Source organism: Bubalus kerabau, chromosome 3 (genome assembly GCF_029407905.1).
Source record: "Bubalus kerabau isolate K-KA32 ecotype Philippines breed swamp buffalo chromosome 3, PCC_UOA_SB_1v2, whole genome shotgun sequence".
NCBI classification, from domain to species: Eukaryota; Metazoa; Chordata; class Mammalia; order Artiodactyla; family Bovidae; genus Bubalus; species Bubalus kerabau.
In genome coordinates, this window is record NC_073626.1 from 178873874 (window position 1) to 178893991 (window position 20118).

Here is a 20118-nt window from a genome sequence, read left to right on the forward strand (position 1 = left end):
GGGTATGTTGTAAGTATGACAATAAATCATCAAGCAAAACTAAGTGGACGTCATTGTTAAAAGTAAGCTACTGGCCCTGGATGCATTATGAGATTATAACTAGAAGTAACAAGCACACCCCAAAGTGCTTCACCCCAGCCAGGAATGTCTTTCCTTTGCTGCCACTTTTCTCTTTTACTATTAAGACATAATTCTTAAGGGTTCTTGCTACTCAAGCACTTGGATTATTAAGCTCTGGACTGAAAAGGGAAAGGATGGGGTGGAGATTGAGGGTGCGGCAAAATGGACAAAACAAAGCAGGCAGATCCATCTGCTTTACAGCATTTAAGTTCTTTTAAGAGATCAAAGAAGAAAAACAAAATATACAATCATCGAAAGAAACCTGAAGTTTTAAGATGTTTAAACAGTCAAGTAAAATGTAGTATTTATTTAATCTTATGCAGTGAAACAAAGGAAAGCTATAGCTACAGACTGAAATCTGATACGATGTCACTCTGGCCAGCAATGGATACACACTAGTATGATGAGGAAAAAATAAAACACCAGTCTTCAATGAGGAATTGAAGGCCATTAACACCATCCACAAGATAGTCCATTATACTACTATCCCCTTCTTTTAGTGGAAGCCTCCGATACGGGGTGTGTATGTGTGTGCACATGTGTGTGTGTTCTGGACTCCAATGATGTTTCAAATTGCAATCTTGTAAAACCTATCCTGTCTTTGAGTCAAGTCAAGGCTCTATCATGAAAGGCCATTTTTAATATGATAGAACTCTAGAGGCCCAAGAAGCCAACCATTGAGGTTGTTTCGAAACTAATGGTCCCCTGGCTAATGCAAAATGTTCATACTAGCTGTACTTTCAACTTTTAAATCTCACTGATCATATGAAATCTGAATTTGAAGTAAAGTTGAGATTTTTTTTTTTTTTGCCATGCCATGTGGCTTGTGGAATCTTAGTATCCAACCATGGATTAAACCCATGCCCCCTGCAGTGGAAGCATGAAGTCTTAACCACTGGACCCCCAAGAAAGTCCCACTTATCACTGACTATTAAACCATAAAAATGTAAAGAATTTGAAAGTTTTCTTTAATAAAAGTAATACACACTTTTAAATGGAAATATGCTAATACACTGTGCTGTGCACACTGCTCTTTATCAAGGTAAATAGTTAAGGAGAATAAGGAATATTCTCTTAGATCTTAAAATGACTATGATAATAAATACAATGTAGAACTGGTGTAAAAACTGACAGATAGTTCAACAGAACAGACTATATGATCCAAAAAATATGCCTGAGACCTTTTAAAACTTAGCTTGAGCAAAATGGCACCATAAATCAATAAAAAAGGGCAGACTAACACTATTTCTTATTAAGATTATTCATTGGTATTTTATAATTTTAGTTGTAAATACTTTCAAATCCCCTTGGTTTTTAAGATACTTATTCTATATACATAAAAAATTTTTAATGATTCATTTTTGAACATTTAAGTTGCATTTAGTCAGCCATTTTACTGAACTTTTTTTCAGTTGATTCTTTTGGCACTATTTTTCTAAAGAGAGAATAATATTAGCCAATAAGTGCATACTTATTCTGTTCATTATTGGAACCATATCTCTAATGATTGCTCATCTTACTGTACCAAGAACCCCCAAAATAATGTTAAATAAAGTAACAGTGGGCGTTCTTTTCTTGCTCTTGCTCTAGCAGGCATTTCTTCAGTATTCATGGTAACTGCAGTAGTGTCTCTTGGTTTCACATAGCTGTTCTTTATTAAAGGGTTATATAAACACATTATAAAAGAAAAAAATGAATTAAAAGCATATATACAACATTCATGTTATGGGTTGTCACTGAACTGTGGTGGTAAAAGGAGATTATATCTAATTTTTATAAAACATGTCCTAATGTGAAGAAGGCTGAGCACCGAAGAATTGATGTTTTTGAACTGTGGTGTTGGAGAAGACTCTTAAGAGTCCCTTGGACTGCAAGGAGATCCAAGCAGTCCATTCTGAAGGAGATCAGCCCTGGGATTTCTTTGGAAGGAATGATGCTAAAGCTGAAACTCCAGTACTTTGGCCACCTCATGCGAAGAGTTGACTCACTGGAAAACACTCTGATGCTGGGAGGGATTGGGGGCAGGAGGAGAAGGGGAAGACAGAGGATGAGATGGCTGGATGGCATCACTGACTCAATGGACGTGAGTCTGGGTGAACTCCGGGAGTTGGTGATGGGCAGGGAGGCCTGGCGTGCTGCGATTCATGTGGTCGCGAAGAGTCGGACACGACTGAGCAACTGAACTGAACTGAATGTGAAGCAACAGTTAGAACTGGACATGGAACAACAGACTGGTTCCAAATAGGAAAAGGAGTTCGTCAAGGCTGTATATTGTTACCCTGCTTATTTAACTTATATGCAGAGTACATCATGAGAAACGCTGGGCTGGAAGAAGCACAAGCTGCAATCAAGATTGCTGGGAGAAATATCAATAACCTCAGATATGCAGATGACACCACCCTTATGGCAGAAAGTGAAGAGGAACTCAAAAGCCTCTTGATGAAAGTGAAAGAGGAGAGTGAAAAGGTTGGCTTAAAGCTCAACATTCAGAAAACGAAGATCATGGCATCTGATCCCATCACTCTGTGGGAAGTAGATGGGGAAACAGTGAAAGCAGTGTCAGGCTTTATTTTTTTGGGCTCCAAAATCACTGCAGATGGTGACTGCAGCCATGAAATTAAAAGATGCTTACTCCTTGGAAGGAAAGTTATGACCAACCTAGATAACATATTAAAAAGCAGGGACATTGCCAACAAAGGTCCGTCTAGTCAAGGCTATGGGTTTTCCAGTGGTCATGTATGGATGTGAGAGTTGGACTGTGAAGAAAGCTGAGTGCTGAAGAATTGATGCTTTTGAACTGTGGTGTTGGAGAAGACTCTTGAGAGTCCCTTGGACTGCAAGGAGATCCAACCAGTCCATCCTAAAGGAGATCAGTCCTGGGTGTTCATTGGAAGGACTGATGCTGAAGTTGAAACTCCAATACTTTGGCCACCTCATGCAAAGAGTTGACTCATTGGAAAAGACTCTGATGCTAGGAGGGATTGGGGGCAGGAGGAGAAGGGGATGACAGAGGATGAGATGGCTGGATGGCATCATCGACTCGATGGACATGGGTTTGGGTGAATTCCGGGAGTAGGTGATGGACAGGGAGGCCTGGCATGCTGCAGTTCATGGGGTCGCAAAGAGTCGGACATGACTGAGTGAATGAACTGAACTGAATGTTACCAATTTTAAAATCAATTGAGTAAAAAAAAAAGGAAAAAAATTGAGTAAAAAATGTGCTTGCTATTTTTTTTTAATTTTTATTTCTTTATTTAGCTGTGCCAGGTCTTAGTTGCCGTGTGTAGGAGCTTTCACTGCAGCATGTGGGATCTAGTTCCCCAACCAGGGATCGAACCTGGGCCCCCTGCATTGGGAGCATGGAGTCGTAACCACTGGGCCACCAGAAAAGTCCCTAAATGTGTATATGATCTATCTTTTTCTCTACTGTGGTTGATATAGCATTACAACTGTCTGCTTCTCCAAAATATGAATGAAATTGTCCATAAAACCCAGTGTGTTTTACCTTTTTTATCATGCCTATTAGTCTATATGGGATTTTCATATATTGAGTCACTTTGGCAAATTGTATTTCCCTAGAAAATTACCTATTTCATCAGGAATTTATTAAGAAAGGTGTCAAAGTATTCAGGGGACAATTAAGAGTATTTTCAACTTCATACCATATCTAAAAGTTAACTCAAAAAGAACCACTGCCCTAAATGTAAAACCCAAAACTGTAAAACATTTTGAAGGAAAAACAAAAATACCTTTCTAATCTTGAGTTAAATAAAGATTTCTTAGAAGACAAGGAACAGTAACCTTAAAAAAACAAAAAACAAAACTGGACTTCATCAAAGTAAAACATCTGCTAATAAGAGAAACCATAGGCTGGGAAAAGACATTTGTAATAACACATAAAGAATTTATATGTGAGCCATGTAAAAAACATTCACAAGTCAAAAAAATAAGCCAATTGTTAAAAAGACCAAGATTTGAACAGATATTTCATCAAAGAAAAGATATGAATGGCAAATAAACATATGAAAAGTTACTCAATATTATTACTCATGAGGGAACTGCATATTAAAATCACAATGAGATACCACTATACACCTATTAATTATTAGACTGGCCAAAATCCAGAACACGGACAGCACCAAATGCTGGTGAAGGTATGGAGCAACAGGAACTCTCATTCACTGCTGATGGGAATGCCAAATGGGACAGCCACTCAGGAAGACAATATGGGGTATTATATTTATTTATTTTGGTTGTGCTGGATCTTTGTTGCTGTGCACAGGCTTCTCATAGTGCTGGCTTCTCTTACTGAGGGACACAGGCTCTACGGCGCGGGGGCTTCGGCAGTTGTGACACACCGGTTAGTTACCCCACGGCACAAGGAAGCTTCTCAGACCAGGGATTGAACCCATGTCCTCTGCATTGGCAGGTGGATTCTTTACCACTGGCCTACCATGGAAGTCCTGGGAGTTTCTTTAAAAAACTAAACATACTCTTATACATTTTAAGTATGGTACCCCTTGGTATTTATCCAAATAACTGAAAACTAATGTCCATACAAAACCTACACACAGATGTTTATACCAACTTTATTCATAACTGCCATAACTTGGAAGCAAACTGATGCTCTTCAGTAGGTAAAAGGATAAATAAATCACAATACATCCAAACAAAGGATTACTTTTTAGTGCTAAAAAGGAAAGAGCTATCAAGTCACAAAAAGACATTGGAGGAGCCATAAGTGCATACCACTAAATGGCAGAAGTCAATCTGAAAAAACTATATGAAAAAGCTACTATATGATTCCAATGTTGTTACATTCTGGAAAAGGTATGAAAGGAATGAACTACTGATACATGCAACAATATCTATGAATCTTGACAGCTTTATGCCAAGCGGAAACACCAGACAAAGGCTACTATTGTATAATTCTGATTATAAAAGGTAAGCAGGGGACTTTTGGCAGTGAAGGAAATACTCTACATCTTGATTGTGGTGGTAGTTACACGATTTTATATGTTTGTCAAACAGCACTATTACATACTTTAAAAGGTAATTTTACTGCATATAAAATTTATTCTCTTTCTTTTATATATCTTAATTTTTAACAGAGAAATATAAAGAAAGAACTAAAATGCCAATAACCCTTCAATCCAGATAAAATCCTTTCCTACATTAAAAAACAAAATACATTTGCAAACCATACAGGAATATACAAAATGTTAACTGAAAACCATCCATCCTTCCTATCCTCCCCCTCTTTTTTTTTGCCACACTGCACAGTCTGGGGGATCTTAGTGCCCTGATCAGGGACTGAACTCCAGCCCAAGGTAGTGAAAGCTCTGAGTCTTAACCACTGGACGCTGAGGAATTCCCACTATCCCTCCCTTTTAATTTTCATTCTTATAATCATTGCCTATGTAGTGTCCAAGACACACTGATAAAGTGCTCAGTATGCAGAAATAAATTCAGATGGAAAATCACCTACACATTTAGTCCACCTATTACACTTTCTATAATTTTCTAGGGAGTAAGCAGCGGCCAGAAGTGATGAAAAGTGGTGAGGATATGGGAGATGGTCCAGAAAGTCAGCATCACTACTTTTCGGCCGGCCTTACTACAGAGATGGCTCTTTTTCTACTGACAGAAAAAATAGGGCATCTGTGTTATTAACATTCATAGTGTTCTACTACAAACTTAGGTTCTACGTACTCTATTTCCCTTAAGTTCATCAATTCTATTTCATGCTGAAAATTTAAAACCACTATAAGAAATACAGATGAATACTATAGAGCAGTGGGATAGAACAGTAAAAAGATCTTGCCCTCCATAAGTTTATACTCTTATCAGGAAATAATATGACAGAAGATACTTAATTTTATAATAATGCTATATTAAATTTCTACTGAACACGACAGGAGGAAGAAAAATAGAATGAATGTCATTTTTGGCATGTTTAATTCCAGAGGCATTTACCTCCTACACCTTAAGAATCTCAAAACTAATTAAGTTTGTATTTTATCCTTCATTCTTAAAGAGAAGGGAGGAAAGGACTGTGTTATTAGCACATTTTGAGCTTCAAGTGGTAACAACATGATAATATCACAAAAAATTTTCCCATGAACTTAAGTGAAATGCATTAGTCTTAAGCATGGCTCCTCAACAAATGTCCTTGAAAGGTTAGGAAAACCCCCTTTAAAACATAGTAATAATTTATAAATTCAGATTTAGAATAGGAATAATTGACTTTAAGTTTGTTTAGGATATGGTTTCTGTTTTCTGCTTCAAAAAACTGATTCTCATATTTCCTATAGATACAAATTCTAATCAAAAGGAGCTATTACCTTGTAAATCTGTTCCCTGAATACCATGCATATGAATGAAAGCTTTTGAAACTAGCTTTAAACTCAGGCTTCACACCAACAATCTTTCTCATTAAATAATTATTTCATCAAACACCACCAAAAACTTTTTTCAACAAACTGTGCTCACTTCTGTGGAAGGGAGGGTATACAGAAACTTAATGAAGTTGTTAGAAAATTTAAAACATTTTGAGAAGTCAATTTAGTATACACAGATCTTCTCCTCCTCCTGGGTCTGCTACTAGAAGAATGACTGCTAACCCATAAACATTTGTGAAGGGAGGAAGAAAGAAAGCAGAAGCAGAAAAAGAGAAGCTTTTTAAAAAGCAGTGGGTAAGAAGCATCACATTAGCTCAAATTATACACATATCTTCTTTGGACTCTTCCTTCCCCCAGCACTTACGTACAGTGTAGCCCTTACTTAAAAAAAAAAAAAAAAAAACACTAGTAGCTTAAACCAATGTAAGTTGACAGTACTTCCTGTTTCACTGTACTCTACCACAGATCCCTTTGAAAGAAAAGAGACTAAAATAAGGAGATTTAGGGTAAAAGCTGTTTGATTCCTTTATCACCTTCCCCATTCCATAAATCCTGAATGTCTGTCCCATATGAATTCTGGCAGAACTCTGGCGACTTGTTTTCTGGAAGGGATAAAACTAAATGGTCTCTAGACTGGGGGACTCAAAAGATGATGGGAACAGAGCGTGGAAAACTGAGGGCAATTGAGCGAACATAATGAATACTGATTGCAGCAACCCTCCCAGTCACCCCTCACCATCCAGTGCTGAGCAGACTCCACCCTCTGAACTGATAAAAAGAGATATTCCTCAATAATCAACTGAGCTAGATAGCTCAGCTGGTAAAGAATCCACCTGCAATGCAGGAGATCCTAGTTGGATTCCTGAGTAGGGAAAGATCCCCTGGAGAAGGGAAAGGCCACCCACTCCAGTATTCTGGCCTGGAGAATTCCATGGACTGTATAGTCCATGGGGTTGCAAAGAGTTGGACACAACTGAGTGACTTTCATTTTCATTTTCACTTTCCTCAACAATAGGGACAAGAAGCTCACCCTACAGTAAGGCCCAAAGGCGACCAGCCTATGCACTTAGAGCTAATTTAAAGCTCACTCACCACTCTTAATCATAAGCTCAGCTAATTATTACTAGACTTCAGAAGAAAACTCTACATGAGATCAAAACAAAGGAAAGCAACTTTGGAGGAAAAGAACCTATGCAGGGCAAAGTAAATCTGTTGAAAACAATAAAGAATATTATGACAGAAATATTCAGAGCATAAAAGAAATCTCCTAGAAATTAAAAACATAATAGTATAAAAGAAAAATTTAATAGAATATAAAGATGAAGAAATCTTTCAAGAGCTAGAGAAAAAAAGACATGAAAATTAGAGAACTATTTCATGAGGTCCATCACCGAGCAGTTATTGGCAATCAAGAAAGAGGAAGACATGGGATTTAGGAAACAAAAGAGTCAATACAGGAGAGACACAGTTCCCAGGTGAAGAAGGATACCCCAGGATGACAGCTGTGTACCGCCCACAGGGACACATGTCCATACTGGAGCAGTGTGCCCCAACAGACATACTGAAGGCTGTCATACCAAGAGCTCTGCTGCCGTTTATTCTCTTTTTTAAGGAAGATAATGCTCAGGTGAGCTGGTCTTGACTAAATGCTGGTGAATTTCTTCACAAAATACTGAGCTTCCTGATGAGATCAGAAGACTCATTTCATCCTACAGAAGTGTTCTTTAACCTATGCCTAAAAGCTGCAGGTCGTAGAAGGAAATGGCAACCCAGTATTCTTGCCTGGAGAATCCCAGGGATGGAGGCGCCTGGTGGGCTGCTGTCTATGGGATCGACAGAGTCAGACATGACTGAAGCGACTTGGCAGCAGCACCACCAAAAGCTGCAAGCAGGTCATGATCAACTTAGGAGAGACCACAGAGTTGCTCATTCCCTTTGACCATTATTCTTCTGCCAAGTGTCCAAGACTGAAGCCTTGCCCAAAACAATTTCCAGGACTAAGTCTTGACTCTGTCCATGACTTCCACAGAAGGGATGCTGTGAAAATTAGGAATCTGAAGCAAGTGTGGCCCACTGACGCCTGGGGTGTCCCCAAGATCCTTTTAGGACCCAAGAGGTACAATGATCTGCTTAATAATAGTAAAGAATGAGTTGCGTTTTCCACTGTGCTGACACTTGCACTGAGGGCACAAAAGCAATGGCAGGCGGAGCTGCTGGCTCCTCCACACGGTCAGGGCAGCGGCGCCAAACGGAAGGGCGCACAATCTTCACCTCTGTAGACTCACAGTTAGAAATGATGAAAATTTAAGAAATAAAATCCTTGATAATTTGTAAAAACTATTATTAGTTTTAATAAATCTCAAGCCTTCTATATGTCTTTTTACAGCTTTGCATGATGAAATGATAAATACAATGGTCACCTTCACAAAAGGCACTTGTATAATTGAATTGCAAGCCAAACTAGTCCTTTTTTTCATGAAATACCATTTTTATTGGAAAGATTACATGAAAAACTATGTTGTTCAAGCTTAGATGTTGCACAGATATTTTCTTAAAAAGGAATGGAATCTGTCACTCTAAGTAAAACTGACAGTACTTGTTGCCAGTGAGGTACATCAAGCTTTCAAGAGAAAATCTGAATTTTGGAAAACGTACCTATTACAGTGAGCTTGCCAACTTCCCAATACCTAAAGACTTTGCACTGAGACCAGTGGTGGCATTAACAAATGTAATTTTAAAATATAATAAACTGTGTAAACATCTGTCCATGTAAGTAACAAATGTCCTAGAAGCCTTAGGTCTGTCCCACTAAATCTCTCACTTTAATTTTCAGAATGCAACAAATGATTCTTTTTCAATGTATCTACATAACTGTTAGTTAATCTAACTGTAACAAAATTCTCAACCATCTTTTAAAGGCTCCATCTTCTTAGAAACAAACTCATTTTGCATTCAGAATTCTTATTCTTTGTCAATGGCACTGAGTAGACCGTAACCAGTAAACCAAATTCTTATCATACGTACATTTTGTGAGCAATTAAAAAAACCCTACAAACTATTCTATAAAAATAAGCTCAAGGATATACTATACAATGCAGGGAATATAACCAAATTAAATTTAAAAAATAAAAAAATAGAAGGGGAAAAAAATCCTCTCACTAGCACAGAAGACAAACCTTTTCTCCTATTAGTGATCAAAAGCACATATTAATTTATATTTCAACTGACTAGTAGCCAACTATAACTTTCATAGCAACTTCCCCTTTGGAATTCTCTAGTAAATTTAACGGAGAAGGCAATGGCACCCCACTCCAGTACTCTTGCCTGGAAAATCCCATGGACGGAGGAGCCTGGTAGGCTGAAGTCCATGGGGTCGCAAAGAGTCGGACACGACTGAGCGACTTCCCTTTCACTTTTCACTTTCATGCATTCGAGAAGGAAATGGCAGCCCACTCCAGTGTTCTTGCCTGGAGAATCCCAGGGACGGGGGAGCCTGGTGGGCTGCTGTCTCTGGGGTCGCACAGAGTCGGACACAACTGAAGTGACTTAGCAGCAGCAGCAGCAGTAAATTTAAGTTATTGTTGTTTAGTCGCTAAGCTATGTCTGGCTCTTTTGTGACCTCCATGGACTATAGGCTCCTCTCTTGAGGGGATTTCCCAGGCAAGAATACTGGCGTGGATTGCCATTTCCTTCGCCAGGGCATCTTCCTGACCCAGGGATCGAACCTGTGTCTCCTACATTGGCAGGCAGAGTCTTTACCGCTAAGTCACCAAGGGAGCCCAAATTTAAGTTACATTTAATTTTAAGTTGAATTTAATTAGTTTAATAGTAAGTTTACTCAGATTAAAGTCTATTTACGATATGCTTAAATTAGGTGAGGTAAAGAGGTCATTCAAGGGGAAAAAAAATATTCCCCATAAAAGCCTTTGGAATTGTCATATGTTACACTAGTTCATCATATGGACATGTTCTTTAGGATTTGTCACCAGGCAACTATTAATATATCAACTCAATTTACCGAATTGTTCATAAATAACGCCCCAGAAGCTACAAATTTATGAAAAAAGTACTAACTGCCCTCTACTGTTCGAACTAAGAATTTCACTGATGAGCTACATGTAATGTACACTTCAGAGTGAAAAAATGCCAAAGTCCTAAAGAAGCCATTTAGGATCATTAAAATCAGAGGAGAAATTCTGATCTGACAAGGTTTAAAACAGCAGTCTTCTCAAAACAAGACAACAGCTATTAATCTGAGCGGTCTGATTACTTAATTGTACCAGGAGCCCAAAGAGCCTAATTTCAGTCATCTATGGTAACTGTGGGCTTCCCTAGTGGCCCAGCGGTAAAGAATCCACCTGCCAATGCAGAGGATGCAGGGTCGGGAAGAGCCCCTGGAGAAGGAAACGGCAACCCACTCCAGTATTCTCACCAGGGAAATCCCATGGACAGAGGAGCCCACAGCCAATGGGGTTGCAAAAGAGTCGGACACAACAGTGAAGTTTTGCTTCACTATGTGTGAATAGAATAGAAACCTGGAACACTTTAACTATACTATTTCAAGTTATGGGCCTCCCAGACAGTGCTAGTGGTAAAGAATCAGCCTGCCAATGCAAGAGACATAAGAGATGCAGGTTCAATCCCTGGGTTGGGAAGATGCCCTGGAGGAGGGCATGGCATCCCAGTCTGGTATTCCTGCCTGGAGAATTCCCATGGACAGAGGAGCCTGCTGGGTTACAGTCCATGGGTTGAAAAGAGTCGGACACGACTGAAGTTAACTGAGCACACACTTCAAAAGTTACATTGCCATAAAATGAGATTCAGATTTTTCCCATTTGGTGAAGAATCACAAAATGTTCAAATCAAAACCTGCCTCTAGCAGGCTGAGGTTAATCAAGGAAAACTGTCTCTGGTTGCTTTTTTTCTGCTGATGCGTATTTTATTTTTATTTATTTTTTATTATTTATCTTTGGGTGTACTGGCTCTTAGTTGCAGTTCTCAGGCTTCTGGTTGTGGTGTGCAGGCTCCTCTCCAGTTGTGGCATGTGGGCTCCAGTGCGCGAGGGCTCAGTAGCTGCAGTGTGCAGGCTTGGTTGTAAGCTTCCAGGCACATAGGATCTTAGTTCCCCAAGGACCAGGGATCAAATCCAAGTCCCCTGCATTGGAAGCCGGATTCTTAACCACTGGACTACCAGTGGTGCATATTTTAAGTAGAAAGTACTTCCTAACTAGTCTTCCCAGTGTATAGTTTGGATTTGTTTTTTTTTTCTTTTTTAGCTGTTATACTTTTAATGGAGTGAGGTATAATATTCATCAATGTGCAAGAATGTCTTACATACTCATTAGCATAGTGATTAATGTAAATTTAGGGATTATACAATGTGTTAAACCCCAAAAACTGTATCTGCACTCTAACTACTAAGCCCATGCACCACAACCAAGATCCTACTTGCTCACCGCAACTAAGACCCAATGCAGGCAAATAAATAAATAAATAATTTAAAATTAAATAAATAAAACTACAAAGTTGCCTGCAACCTAAGATAATGGAAAGGCTCCTTTTAAAGTTTTTACCCATCATCTTTACTTTTAAAGTTCTCAACGGTATCTGGGAGAAGTAGAAAAGAATAGAAGGCTCATTTCAGCTATGCCTCAAGAATTCTAATGAAGCTGTATGGCAATGACACTGGAACTATGACGTTTCCCCCAAAGGGCTTTCTAGATGACCACATCACAAACTTCTAAAAGTATTTCCAGTAACATGTAGGCAAGCTGAGTGGCTTAATATTTAAAAGCCTGGAAAACAGCTAAGGTGTCTCATCCTAGAGAATTATAAAGCATGGTAGTAATACCATTTCTCTCCTACAGAGACACTTTTTAAAGCATGGAGGTAACCTTAAGGATACTAAAGAGACATCAATAGTTGTCATAAAGCTTCAATAAACACCCCAAGGCACAAATGTTCAAAATGATCCACTGATTATCCCAGACAGTACCTCTCTTTGTTTTCAATAGGAAAACAGAGTTGAGTACACAGTGACTGACTTTTTAGTCAAAAAGGTAAATATAAAACCTTTGTGTATCTAGATTTATACTCTCTTAGGTGGTGCTAGTGGTAAAGAACCCACCTTGCAATGCAGGAAACTTAAAAGACGCGGGTTTGATCCCTGGGTGGGGAAGATCCCCTGGAGAAGGGCATGGCAACCCACTCCAGTATTCTTGCCTACAGAATCCTACAGACAGAGGAACCTGGCAGGCTACAGTCCATAGAATTGCAAAGGGTTGAATATGACTGAAGTGACTTGGCTAGTCACTAGTTGCTAGTTACAGAATTTAAAACTTATTTTAACTTGTCAAATGGTTCTTTGCTTTATTTGAAGTAACTAACATTCTAGGGCACCTAGATCTCAAAGTCTGAGTGCCTCACAGCAATGTCAGAATAATTTTTTATAATACAAAAATGTTATATGCCTTTTCACTCTCATTAGCTCCAAACTGTACAGTCAGTTCTCCAAACTCTGCTGGGTATGTGACAACAAAATAAATTAAATGCAGGAAGCCAATACATGAATTCAGCTGTCTTCTATTAAACTAGACACTAGAGAGATTTGCAAAAATATACAACAATGCCACTCTTCTTGTTAATCTTTTTTATTTGGGGAGTTATTTTTCATTAAAATTTTTTATTTATGTAACATATGAATGGTTTATTAATGTTATTTTTAAATGAATTAATATTCTAAAAACATCTCTATTTTAATTTTAATATAGTAAATATAAATAGATATATGTTATACAAACAAAACTCTTTGGGGCCCTCAATTATACATAAGAGTATAAACAGATGCTGAGGTCAAAAAGTTTGAGAACTGATAGAGAGTTTAGCACAATAAACATGAAAAAAAGTCATTTTATTCTCAAAGCTTTAAGGGAGGTAAGGATAAGACACAAATATCATTTACTAAGAAAAATGCAGGTGATACTTACCAAATGGATCTTCCATGCCACTATTAACCAGTTTAGGAAGGTGACAAATAGTTTCTAAAGACAGAAAAAGGCAAATGATATACTTAAAACATAATATCCATCACCTTTTATATTCCTTAAAAAATAAACCCAATTAAGTTACATTGATTATAGTTTAAACTGGGATTTAGTTTAAGGGAGTTGAGATACATACACATAAAAATACCATAAAACATTCAAGGCTAATTTTCATTTAAAAATATACAACATCCTCAGTTTCCTCAAATAAGTTCCCTTTCTAATCTCCATCCTGAATATTACCAGAGTGTAAGGGAAAAAGGCAAGTTAAGAAAAAATTTTTAGGAAGGGGGACAAAGAGAAAAAGGGAGGGGTGAGGAGGGGGAGAAGGAAGAGAGGGAGGAATAGAGAGCAGTGGGAAAAGGCCAAGTTTCTTTTTAAAAATTATTTAATTTTTGGCTGCTTGATGGGTTACTCTTTGGTTGCAGTGTGCAGGCTTCTCACCACGGTGGCTTCTCTTGTAGCAGAGCACAGGCTTTAGAGCATGGGCTCAGCAGTTGTGGCACACAAGCTTAGTACCCTCGCGGCATATGGAATCCTCCTGGACCAGGGATCAAACCCACGTCTCCTGCACTTGCAGGCAGACTCTCAACCACTCCACAACCAGGGAAGTCCAAAAGTGAAGCGTTTATGCAAAAAACAAACAAATAAACCCCACAAAACGCACATAAATATCTGGGAAAGAATATGAGGATATCATAGAATGAAGGAATTGGTTTTGCCTGAAGAAAGTAGAAAGTAGTTTAGTAAGTTAAGAATGCTCAAATGTGAAAACAAAACAAAAAAAGTTTTGAAAAAAGTTGAGTAAGTATAGATATTCAACATCCCTCACCCTTAATCAAAACAAGGACCAAACCCGCTCAATCTTGCTTTTTATCTCTTTCATAGCTTTGATCCCAAGAGTACTTATTAGTTAACAATTTGAATACTAGACTTCAATCTATAGTCTGCTTTTAAGTGAATACAACTAACAGTTGGGGCCAGCAGTGATCTGAGAAAATTAGGAGTGTGACAGGGTTTTGGAGTTGAATCACTCACAGACTAGCTGGCACTGAGGACTACTCAGTGGTAGGTGTAACAGAAATAATCCCTTGCACAAGGTGCTGGTCCAGTTAAACTTTCACTAGTGGTGAAGAGTGATGATCTATTTGTGGACAGAATGCTCTAGTTGATTGGATTTATGAGACACATGAAAAGTAAGGGGGAAATAATAATTATAATGATAATGTAATTGAATTGCTGACAAAGATCCTTCTAGTCAAAGCTATGGTTTTTCCAATAATCATGTATGGATGTGAGAGTTGGACCATAAAGAAAGCTGAACACCAAAGACTTAATGCTTTTGAACTGTGGTGTTGGAGAAGACTCTTGAGAGTCCCTTGGACTGAAAGGAGATCAAACCAGTCAATCCTAAAGGAAATCAACCCCGAATATTCATTGGAAGGACTGATGCTGAAGCTCCAATACTTCAGCCACCTGATGCAAAGAACTGACTCATTTGAAAAGACCCTGATGCTGGGAAAGACTGAAGGCAGGAGGAGAAGGGGATGACAGAGGATGAGGTGGTTGGATAGCATCACCAACTACCATCATCAGGTGGTTGATGGACATGAGCTTAAACAAGCTCCGGGAGTTGGTGATGGACAGGGAGACCTGGTATGCTGCAGGCCATGGGGTCCCAAAGATTGGACATGACTGAGCAACTAACTGCACTGAACTAAATTGATGGCTATTGCTAAACTCTACTGATCCTCTCGGAGAAGGCAATGGCACCCCACTCTAGTACTCTTGCCTGGAAAATCCCATGGACAGAGAAGCCTGGTAGGCTGCAGTCCATGGGGTCGCTAAGAGTTGGATACAACTGAGCAACTTCACTTTCACTTTTCACGTTCATGCATTGGAGAAGGAAATGGCAACCCACTCCAGTGTTCTTGCCTGGAGAATCCTAGGGACGGGGGAGCCTGGTGGGCTTCCGTCTATGGGGTCACACAGAGTCAGACACGACTGAAGTGACTTAGCAGCAGTAGCAGCAGCAACTGATGCTCTAGAAAACGACAACAAAAAGCTGAGTGATTAACAGTGAATTGAAAGTCAACTATGGGGAATTTGCTGGTGGTCTAGCTCAGCTGATAAAGAATCTGCCTGCAATTCGGGAGACCTGGGTTCAATCCCTGGGTTGGGAAGATCCCTGGAGAAAGGAATGACTACCCATTCCAGTGTTCTGACATGAGAATTCCACGGACAGAGGAGCCTGACAGGCTATAGTCCATGGGGTCACAAAGAGTCGGACACGACTGATCGACTTTCACTTTCCAGCACAGCCTTGGTTCAAGTCCTGGTTGGAGAGCTAAACTCCCATAAGTCCTGTTCAGTTCAGTTCAGTTCAGTCGCTCAGTCGCGTCCGACTCTTTGCGACCCCATGAATCATAGCACGCCAGGCCTCCCTGTCCATCATCAACTCCCAGAGTTTACCAAAGTCCTGTGGTGTTCCTTAAATAAAGAAATAAGTAAGTAAAAAGAAATAAGAAAATCAAATATGAAGGCCACAGGACCTTTTACAAAGAAGCTCTTTAATTTACAAAGAAGTTCTTTTCTGTGGCAGCAGCAGGAGAGAAGAAGCTAGAAACCAGGCCCAGGAGTTAATCAACTGGTGCTGTGTAGCCCAGCACCACAGAAGGTTAACTCTCGGCCAAGGGAGGTATGCTATGCCAATATCAGGGTCCTGACTGGGAAAGAATGAGACTCTTAACACACGAGATGGAGATAGTGGAATTGATGCCCCTCCAAAATTTTGAATGTGAAAGTGTCCCCTGAAAGAACAAAAGGGGCCCATCATCCCTATATGATCTGGCGCTCTCCCCTCACCTGAAGATAATGCAGAGACCTTCCCACCCTGCCCAGTAAACAATGTCTCCTCAGCACCTGCCACCCCCATGCCTCCTAGGTAGGAGGCCTTTAACTTATAGTAGGTCACAACATAACCCGGTCCAGATGTGCTATGCCTCATAAGGTCTGAAAGGAACTATAACCCAAGGGCGATGCAAGACTTAGCCAGCATGTACCCAACAGGGGCCAAGTGAGAGTGAATGTGAATTCTGAGGGGGCTTGAATGTGAGAACCAGAACATAAGGTTGCTGATCACTCTCCGAAGATAGAAGATCTAACACCCTGGCAAAAATCTCAGAATATGGTATGAACTTACCACTAGGATGGTTCCTAAAAGCTGGAAAAGCCATGGCCCATGATAAATAGCAATGCCAAAACTGCACAGGCAGACAGGGGAGGAAGGGATTAAAAGGCTCACATAATGAAGCCGGCTTGCTGAAATGGTCAGAAAATCCATCCAAGTATTATGTTACTTTAAGTTTCAAAGCTGTCCTCCCTAAGAGTTTGGCATAAAACTAATGCCACTGATAGCAATGGTGATGACATGATCCTAAAACAAAGGAGACCAGGCCATGGTACTTAATGTTTGAAGATGGACGCAATTACTATAAGGATCACCAAAGTCAGGGTGGCAGTCAAAGGGATCTGACTCACAGGCTTACGGAGACAGTTAATAAAGCCTGACATCACTAGAAGCAAAACAGACTAGCAGTTAATAAAAGCACTTCTCTATCTGTCACATCAAAAGAAATCAGGGATGGAAGATCAGGACGCTGAGGGCAGTTGCCTCAATTAAAAAAAGAAAAATCAGAATCAGTGCCCAATTGCTGAACCTGAACCAGTTTCAGATTCTGACCCCTATGACTGAAGCAGGCCAGGTACCCAAGAGAAAAGAACTTGTAACACCAAAGCAAGTATAAAAATTCCCTAAGAAACCTATGGCCTAAGAGTAGTGTTAGTCGCTCAGTTGTGTCCAACTCTTTGTGACCCCACAGATTGTAGCCCATCAGGCTCCTCTGTCCATGGGATTCTCCAGGCAAGAATACTGGAGGCGGTTGCCATTCCCTTCCCCAATGGCCTAAGAGACCCATATGCTATAGGTCTCATGGACTCCACTAAGAAGGTTTCTGCATTTGAAGTTTAACGCTCTGCAGTCTCCAGTATTGTGGCCTCAAGAATTCCATGGACTGTATAGTCCATGGGGTTGCAAAGAGTCAGACATGACTGAGTGACTTCGGATCTTCCCTGTAGCTCAGATGATAAAGAATCTGCCTGCAATGCAGGAGACCCAGGTTTGATCCCTGAGTTGGGAAGATGCTCTGGAGAAGGGAATGGCAATCCACTTCAGTATTCTTGCCTGGAGAATCTCATGAACAGAGCAGCCTGCTGGGCTACAGTCCATGGGGTCGCAAAGAGTTGGACACGACTGAGAGACTAACACACTTTGTCACTATCTTAAAATCCTTAATAATTTTCTCTATGAATTTCAGTTCCATAGTGAAATCTGATAGTGAAAATAAAGCATGTGCTTGAAGCCTCAGTTCACACTCAGTCCACCTCTTCCTTTCTTTCCAGGAGGGGTCTCTTGGCCCCTCCCTCTGGCCCCACCTGGCCATCCTTTCCCTGCTCAGGCTAGGAGTGCTATGGCACTTCTGATGGGCAGTCTCTCTTGACCATTCTCAATCCAGGAGTACCCAGCACACAAATAATGCCGTCAGCTCTGTCTATGGTTGTTTACTCAGGCAATTGTAAACTGCATAAACAGGAATGCTAACTTTCTAAGGAAAGGTTGACATCAACATCTGGAGTCTGGAAGTATCATGCACTTAGGAGGACCAGGAAATAAACGAGTCCTGCCTAAGATCCAGTTCACAATGAACCCACTGGGTGTGTGGACCTCCTGGTGGTCATTTCCCTGGACCCCAAATGTATGCTAAAATAGACAAGCTTGGAAATTAGTTAGTCCTTGGCCTAAGGGATAAGAGTTATTATACTGGGAAAGGCCAAGTGGAAGAAAGCCTCTAAAAGTGGGTGCCCCATCCCACTTTCCAAGATAATACATACAAAAGAAGACAATATTGTATTCTAGGAGCAAGGGAGGGGAGATGACAGATATTAGCGCTGTACTCCTACAGGATGCAGGATTTACCATGTGGGTTCTGCAGGAACCAGACACATCCTGCAGGAAGGTAGGGGATCATCACAACATCTAACAGTAGCCACAACTGCAGCTGCCATGCCAGATGCGGTATCGTTGCTAGAGCCGATTAACACAGCCACAAGCAAAGTAAGCAGACAAACATGGAAGGATTAACTCTTTTTCTCTTACTCCTCCCAAGGAAGCAGGATCAAAAACAATTCACATGGAATGGATTACACCATACTTTTCCAGGACTATGTCAATTTTGCCACCATCTCATATAGTCCAGTCCTATGACAATGTGGACTTCCTGAAAAATATCACACTGACCTACTATATTAATGGTGGTGGTAGTTTAGTTGCTAAGTTGTGCCCAACTCTAAGTTGTGCGACCCCATGGACTGTAGCCCATCAGGCTCCTCTGTCCATGGGATTTCCCAGGCAAAAATACTGGAGTGGGTTGCTATTTCCTTCTCCAGGTGATTTTCTTAACCGAGGGGTCAAACCTATGTCTCCTGCATTGGCAGGTGAATTCTTTACCTGCTGAGTCGATCAGCACAGAATGAGCTCTCAATGCATGAGAAGCTCTGTCCAGGCTGGGTGAGGTGGGGGCAGGGACTAGCAAAGCTGAGGCCCAGCCCTGCCTTCAGAATCCAGTTGTTCTGCAGGAGAGTTTATTAATCAGCAGATATAGAACACCTGATGATGTGATACCAAGTTGACCATTCATCCAGAATCATCCACCATGACCTAGATTCTATGAGATATACCAAGTCGTAAGGTTGGTTGGGTCCAGCAATAATCCAACCTTTAGGTGAAGGTGATACATCCAGTATCAAGCACAAGTAGGACCAGAAGTCATGCGCATGAGCAGACAGCCCAAACCCTCGTATCATCTACCACTGCTGCAAAGTGCCCCTGCCTTAGTATATACCTTTGGCCACTGGGGGGGCCCTCATAGCCAGCTGACAAAGGAAAAGTTCCCCCCTTCTTCACAGATGGCTGTAACAGAGTCCAAGTCAAAACTGGACAGTGGCTGCACTCCAGTCTCATCAGGACATGGCACTGAAAGGCAGTGCCCAATGGGCAGAGCTTTAGACAGCAGCTTTGCCAACAAAGGTCCATCTAGTCAAGGCTATGGTTTTTCCAGTGGTCATGTATGGATGTGAGAGTTGGACTATAAAGAAAGCTGAGCGCCGAAGAATTGATGCTTTTGAACTGCGTTGTTGGAGAAGACTCTTGAGAGTCCCTTGGACTGCAAGGAGATCCAACCAGTCCATCCTAAAGGAGATCAGTCCTAGGTGTTCATTGGAAGGACTGATGTTGAAGCTGAAACTCCAATACTTTGGCCACCTGATGCGAAGAGCTGACTCATTTGAAAAGACCCTGATGCTGGAAAAGATTGAGGGCAGGAGGAGAAGGGGACGACAGAGGATGAGATGGTTGGATGCCATCACCGACTCGACAGACATGGGTTTGGGTGAACTCCTGGAGTTGGTGATGGACAGGGAGGCCTGGCGTGCTGCAG

General features: G+C 40.6%; 1 protein-coding gene across 9 annotated transcripts in view; it reads right to left on the reverse strand.

Annotated features, from left to right (window-relative positions):
• PHACTR4 (phosphatase and actin regulator 4) overlaps positions 1–20118 on the reverse strand; it is a 107091-nt gene that overhangs the window by 68054 nt on the left and 18919 nt on the right. For 8 of the 9 annotated variants that reach the window (XM_055573961.1, XM_055573956.1, XM_055573954.1 and 5 more), the window contains one exon: positions 13508–13561. The exons of the other annotated variant lie outside the window; for it this stretch is intronic. Coding sequence is in view for 6 of the 8 variants with exons in the window: in XM_055573956.1 (XP_055429931.1) it covers positions 13508–13523 (16 nt within the window). In the remaining 2 variants the exon portion in view is untranslated. Of the gene's footprint in view, positions 1–13507; positions 13562–20118 lie in introns of those variants that run through there. 9 annotated transcript variants of the gene reach the window in all.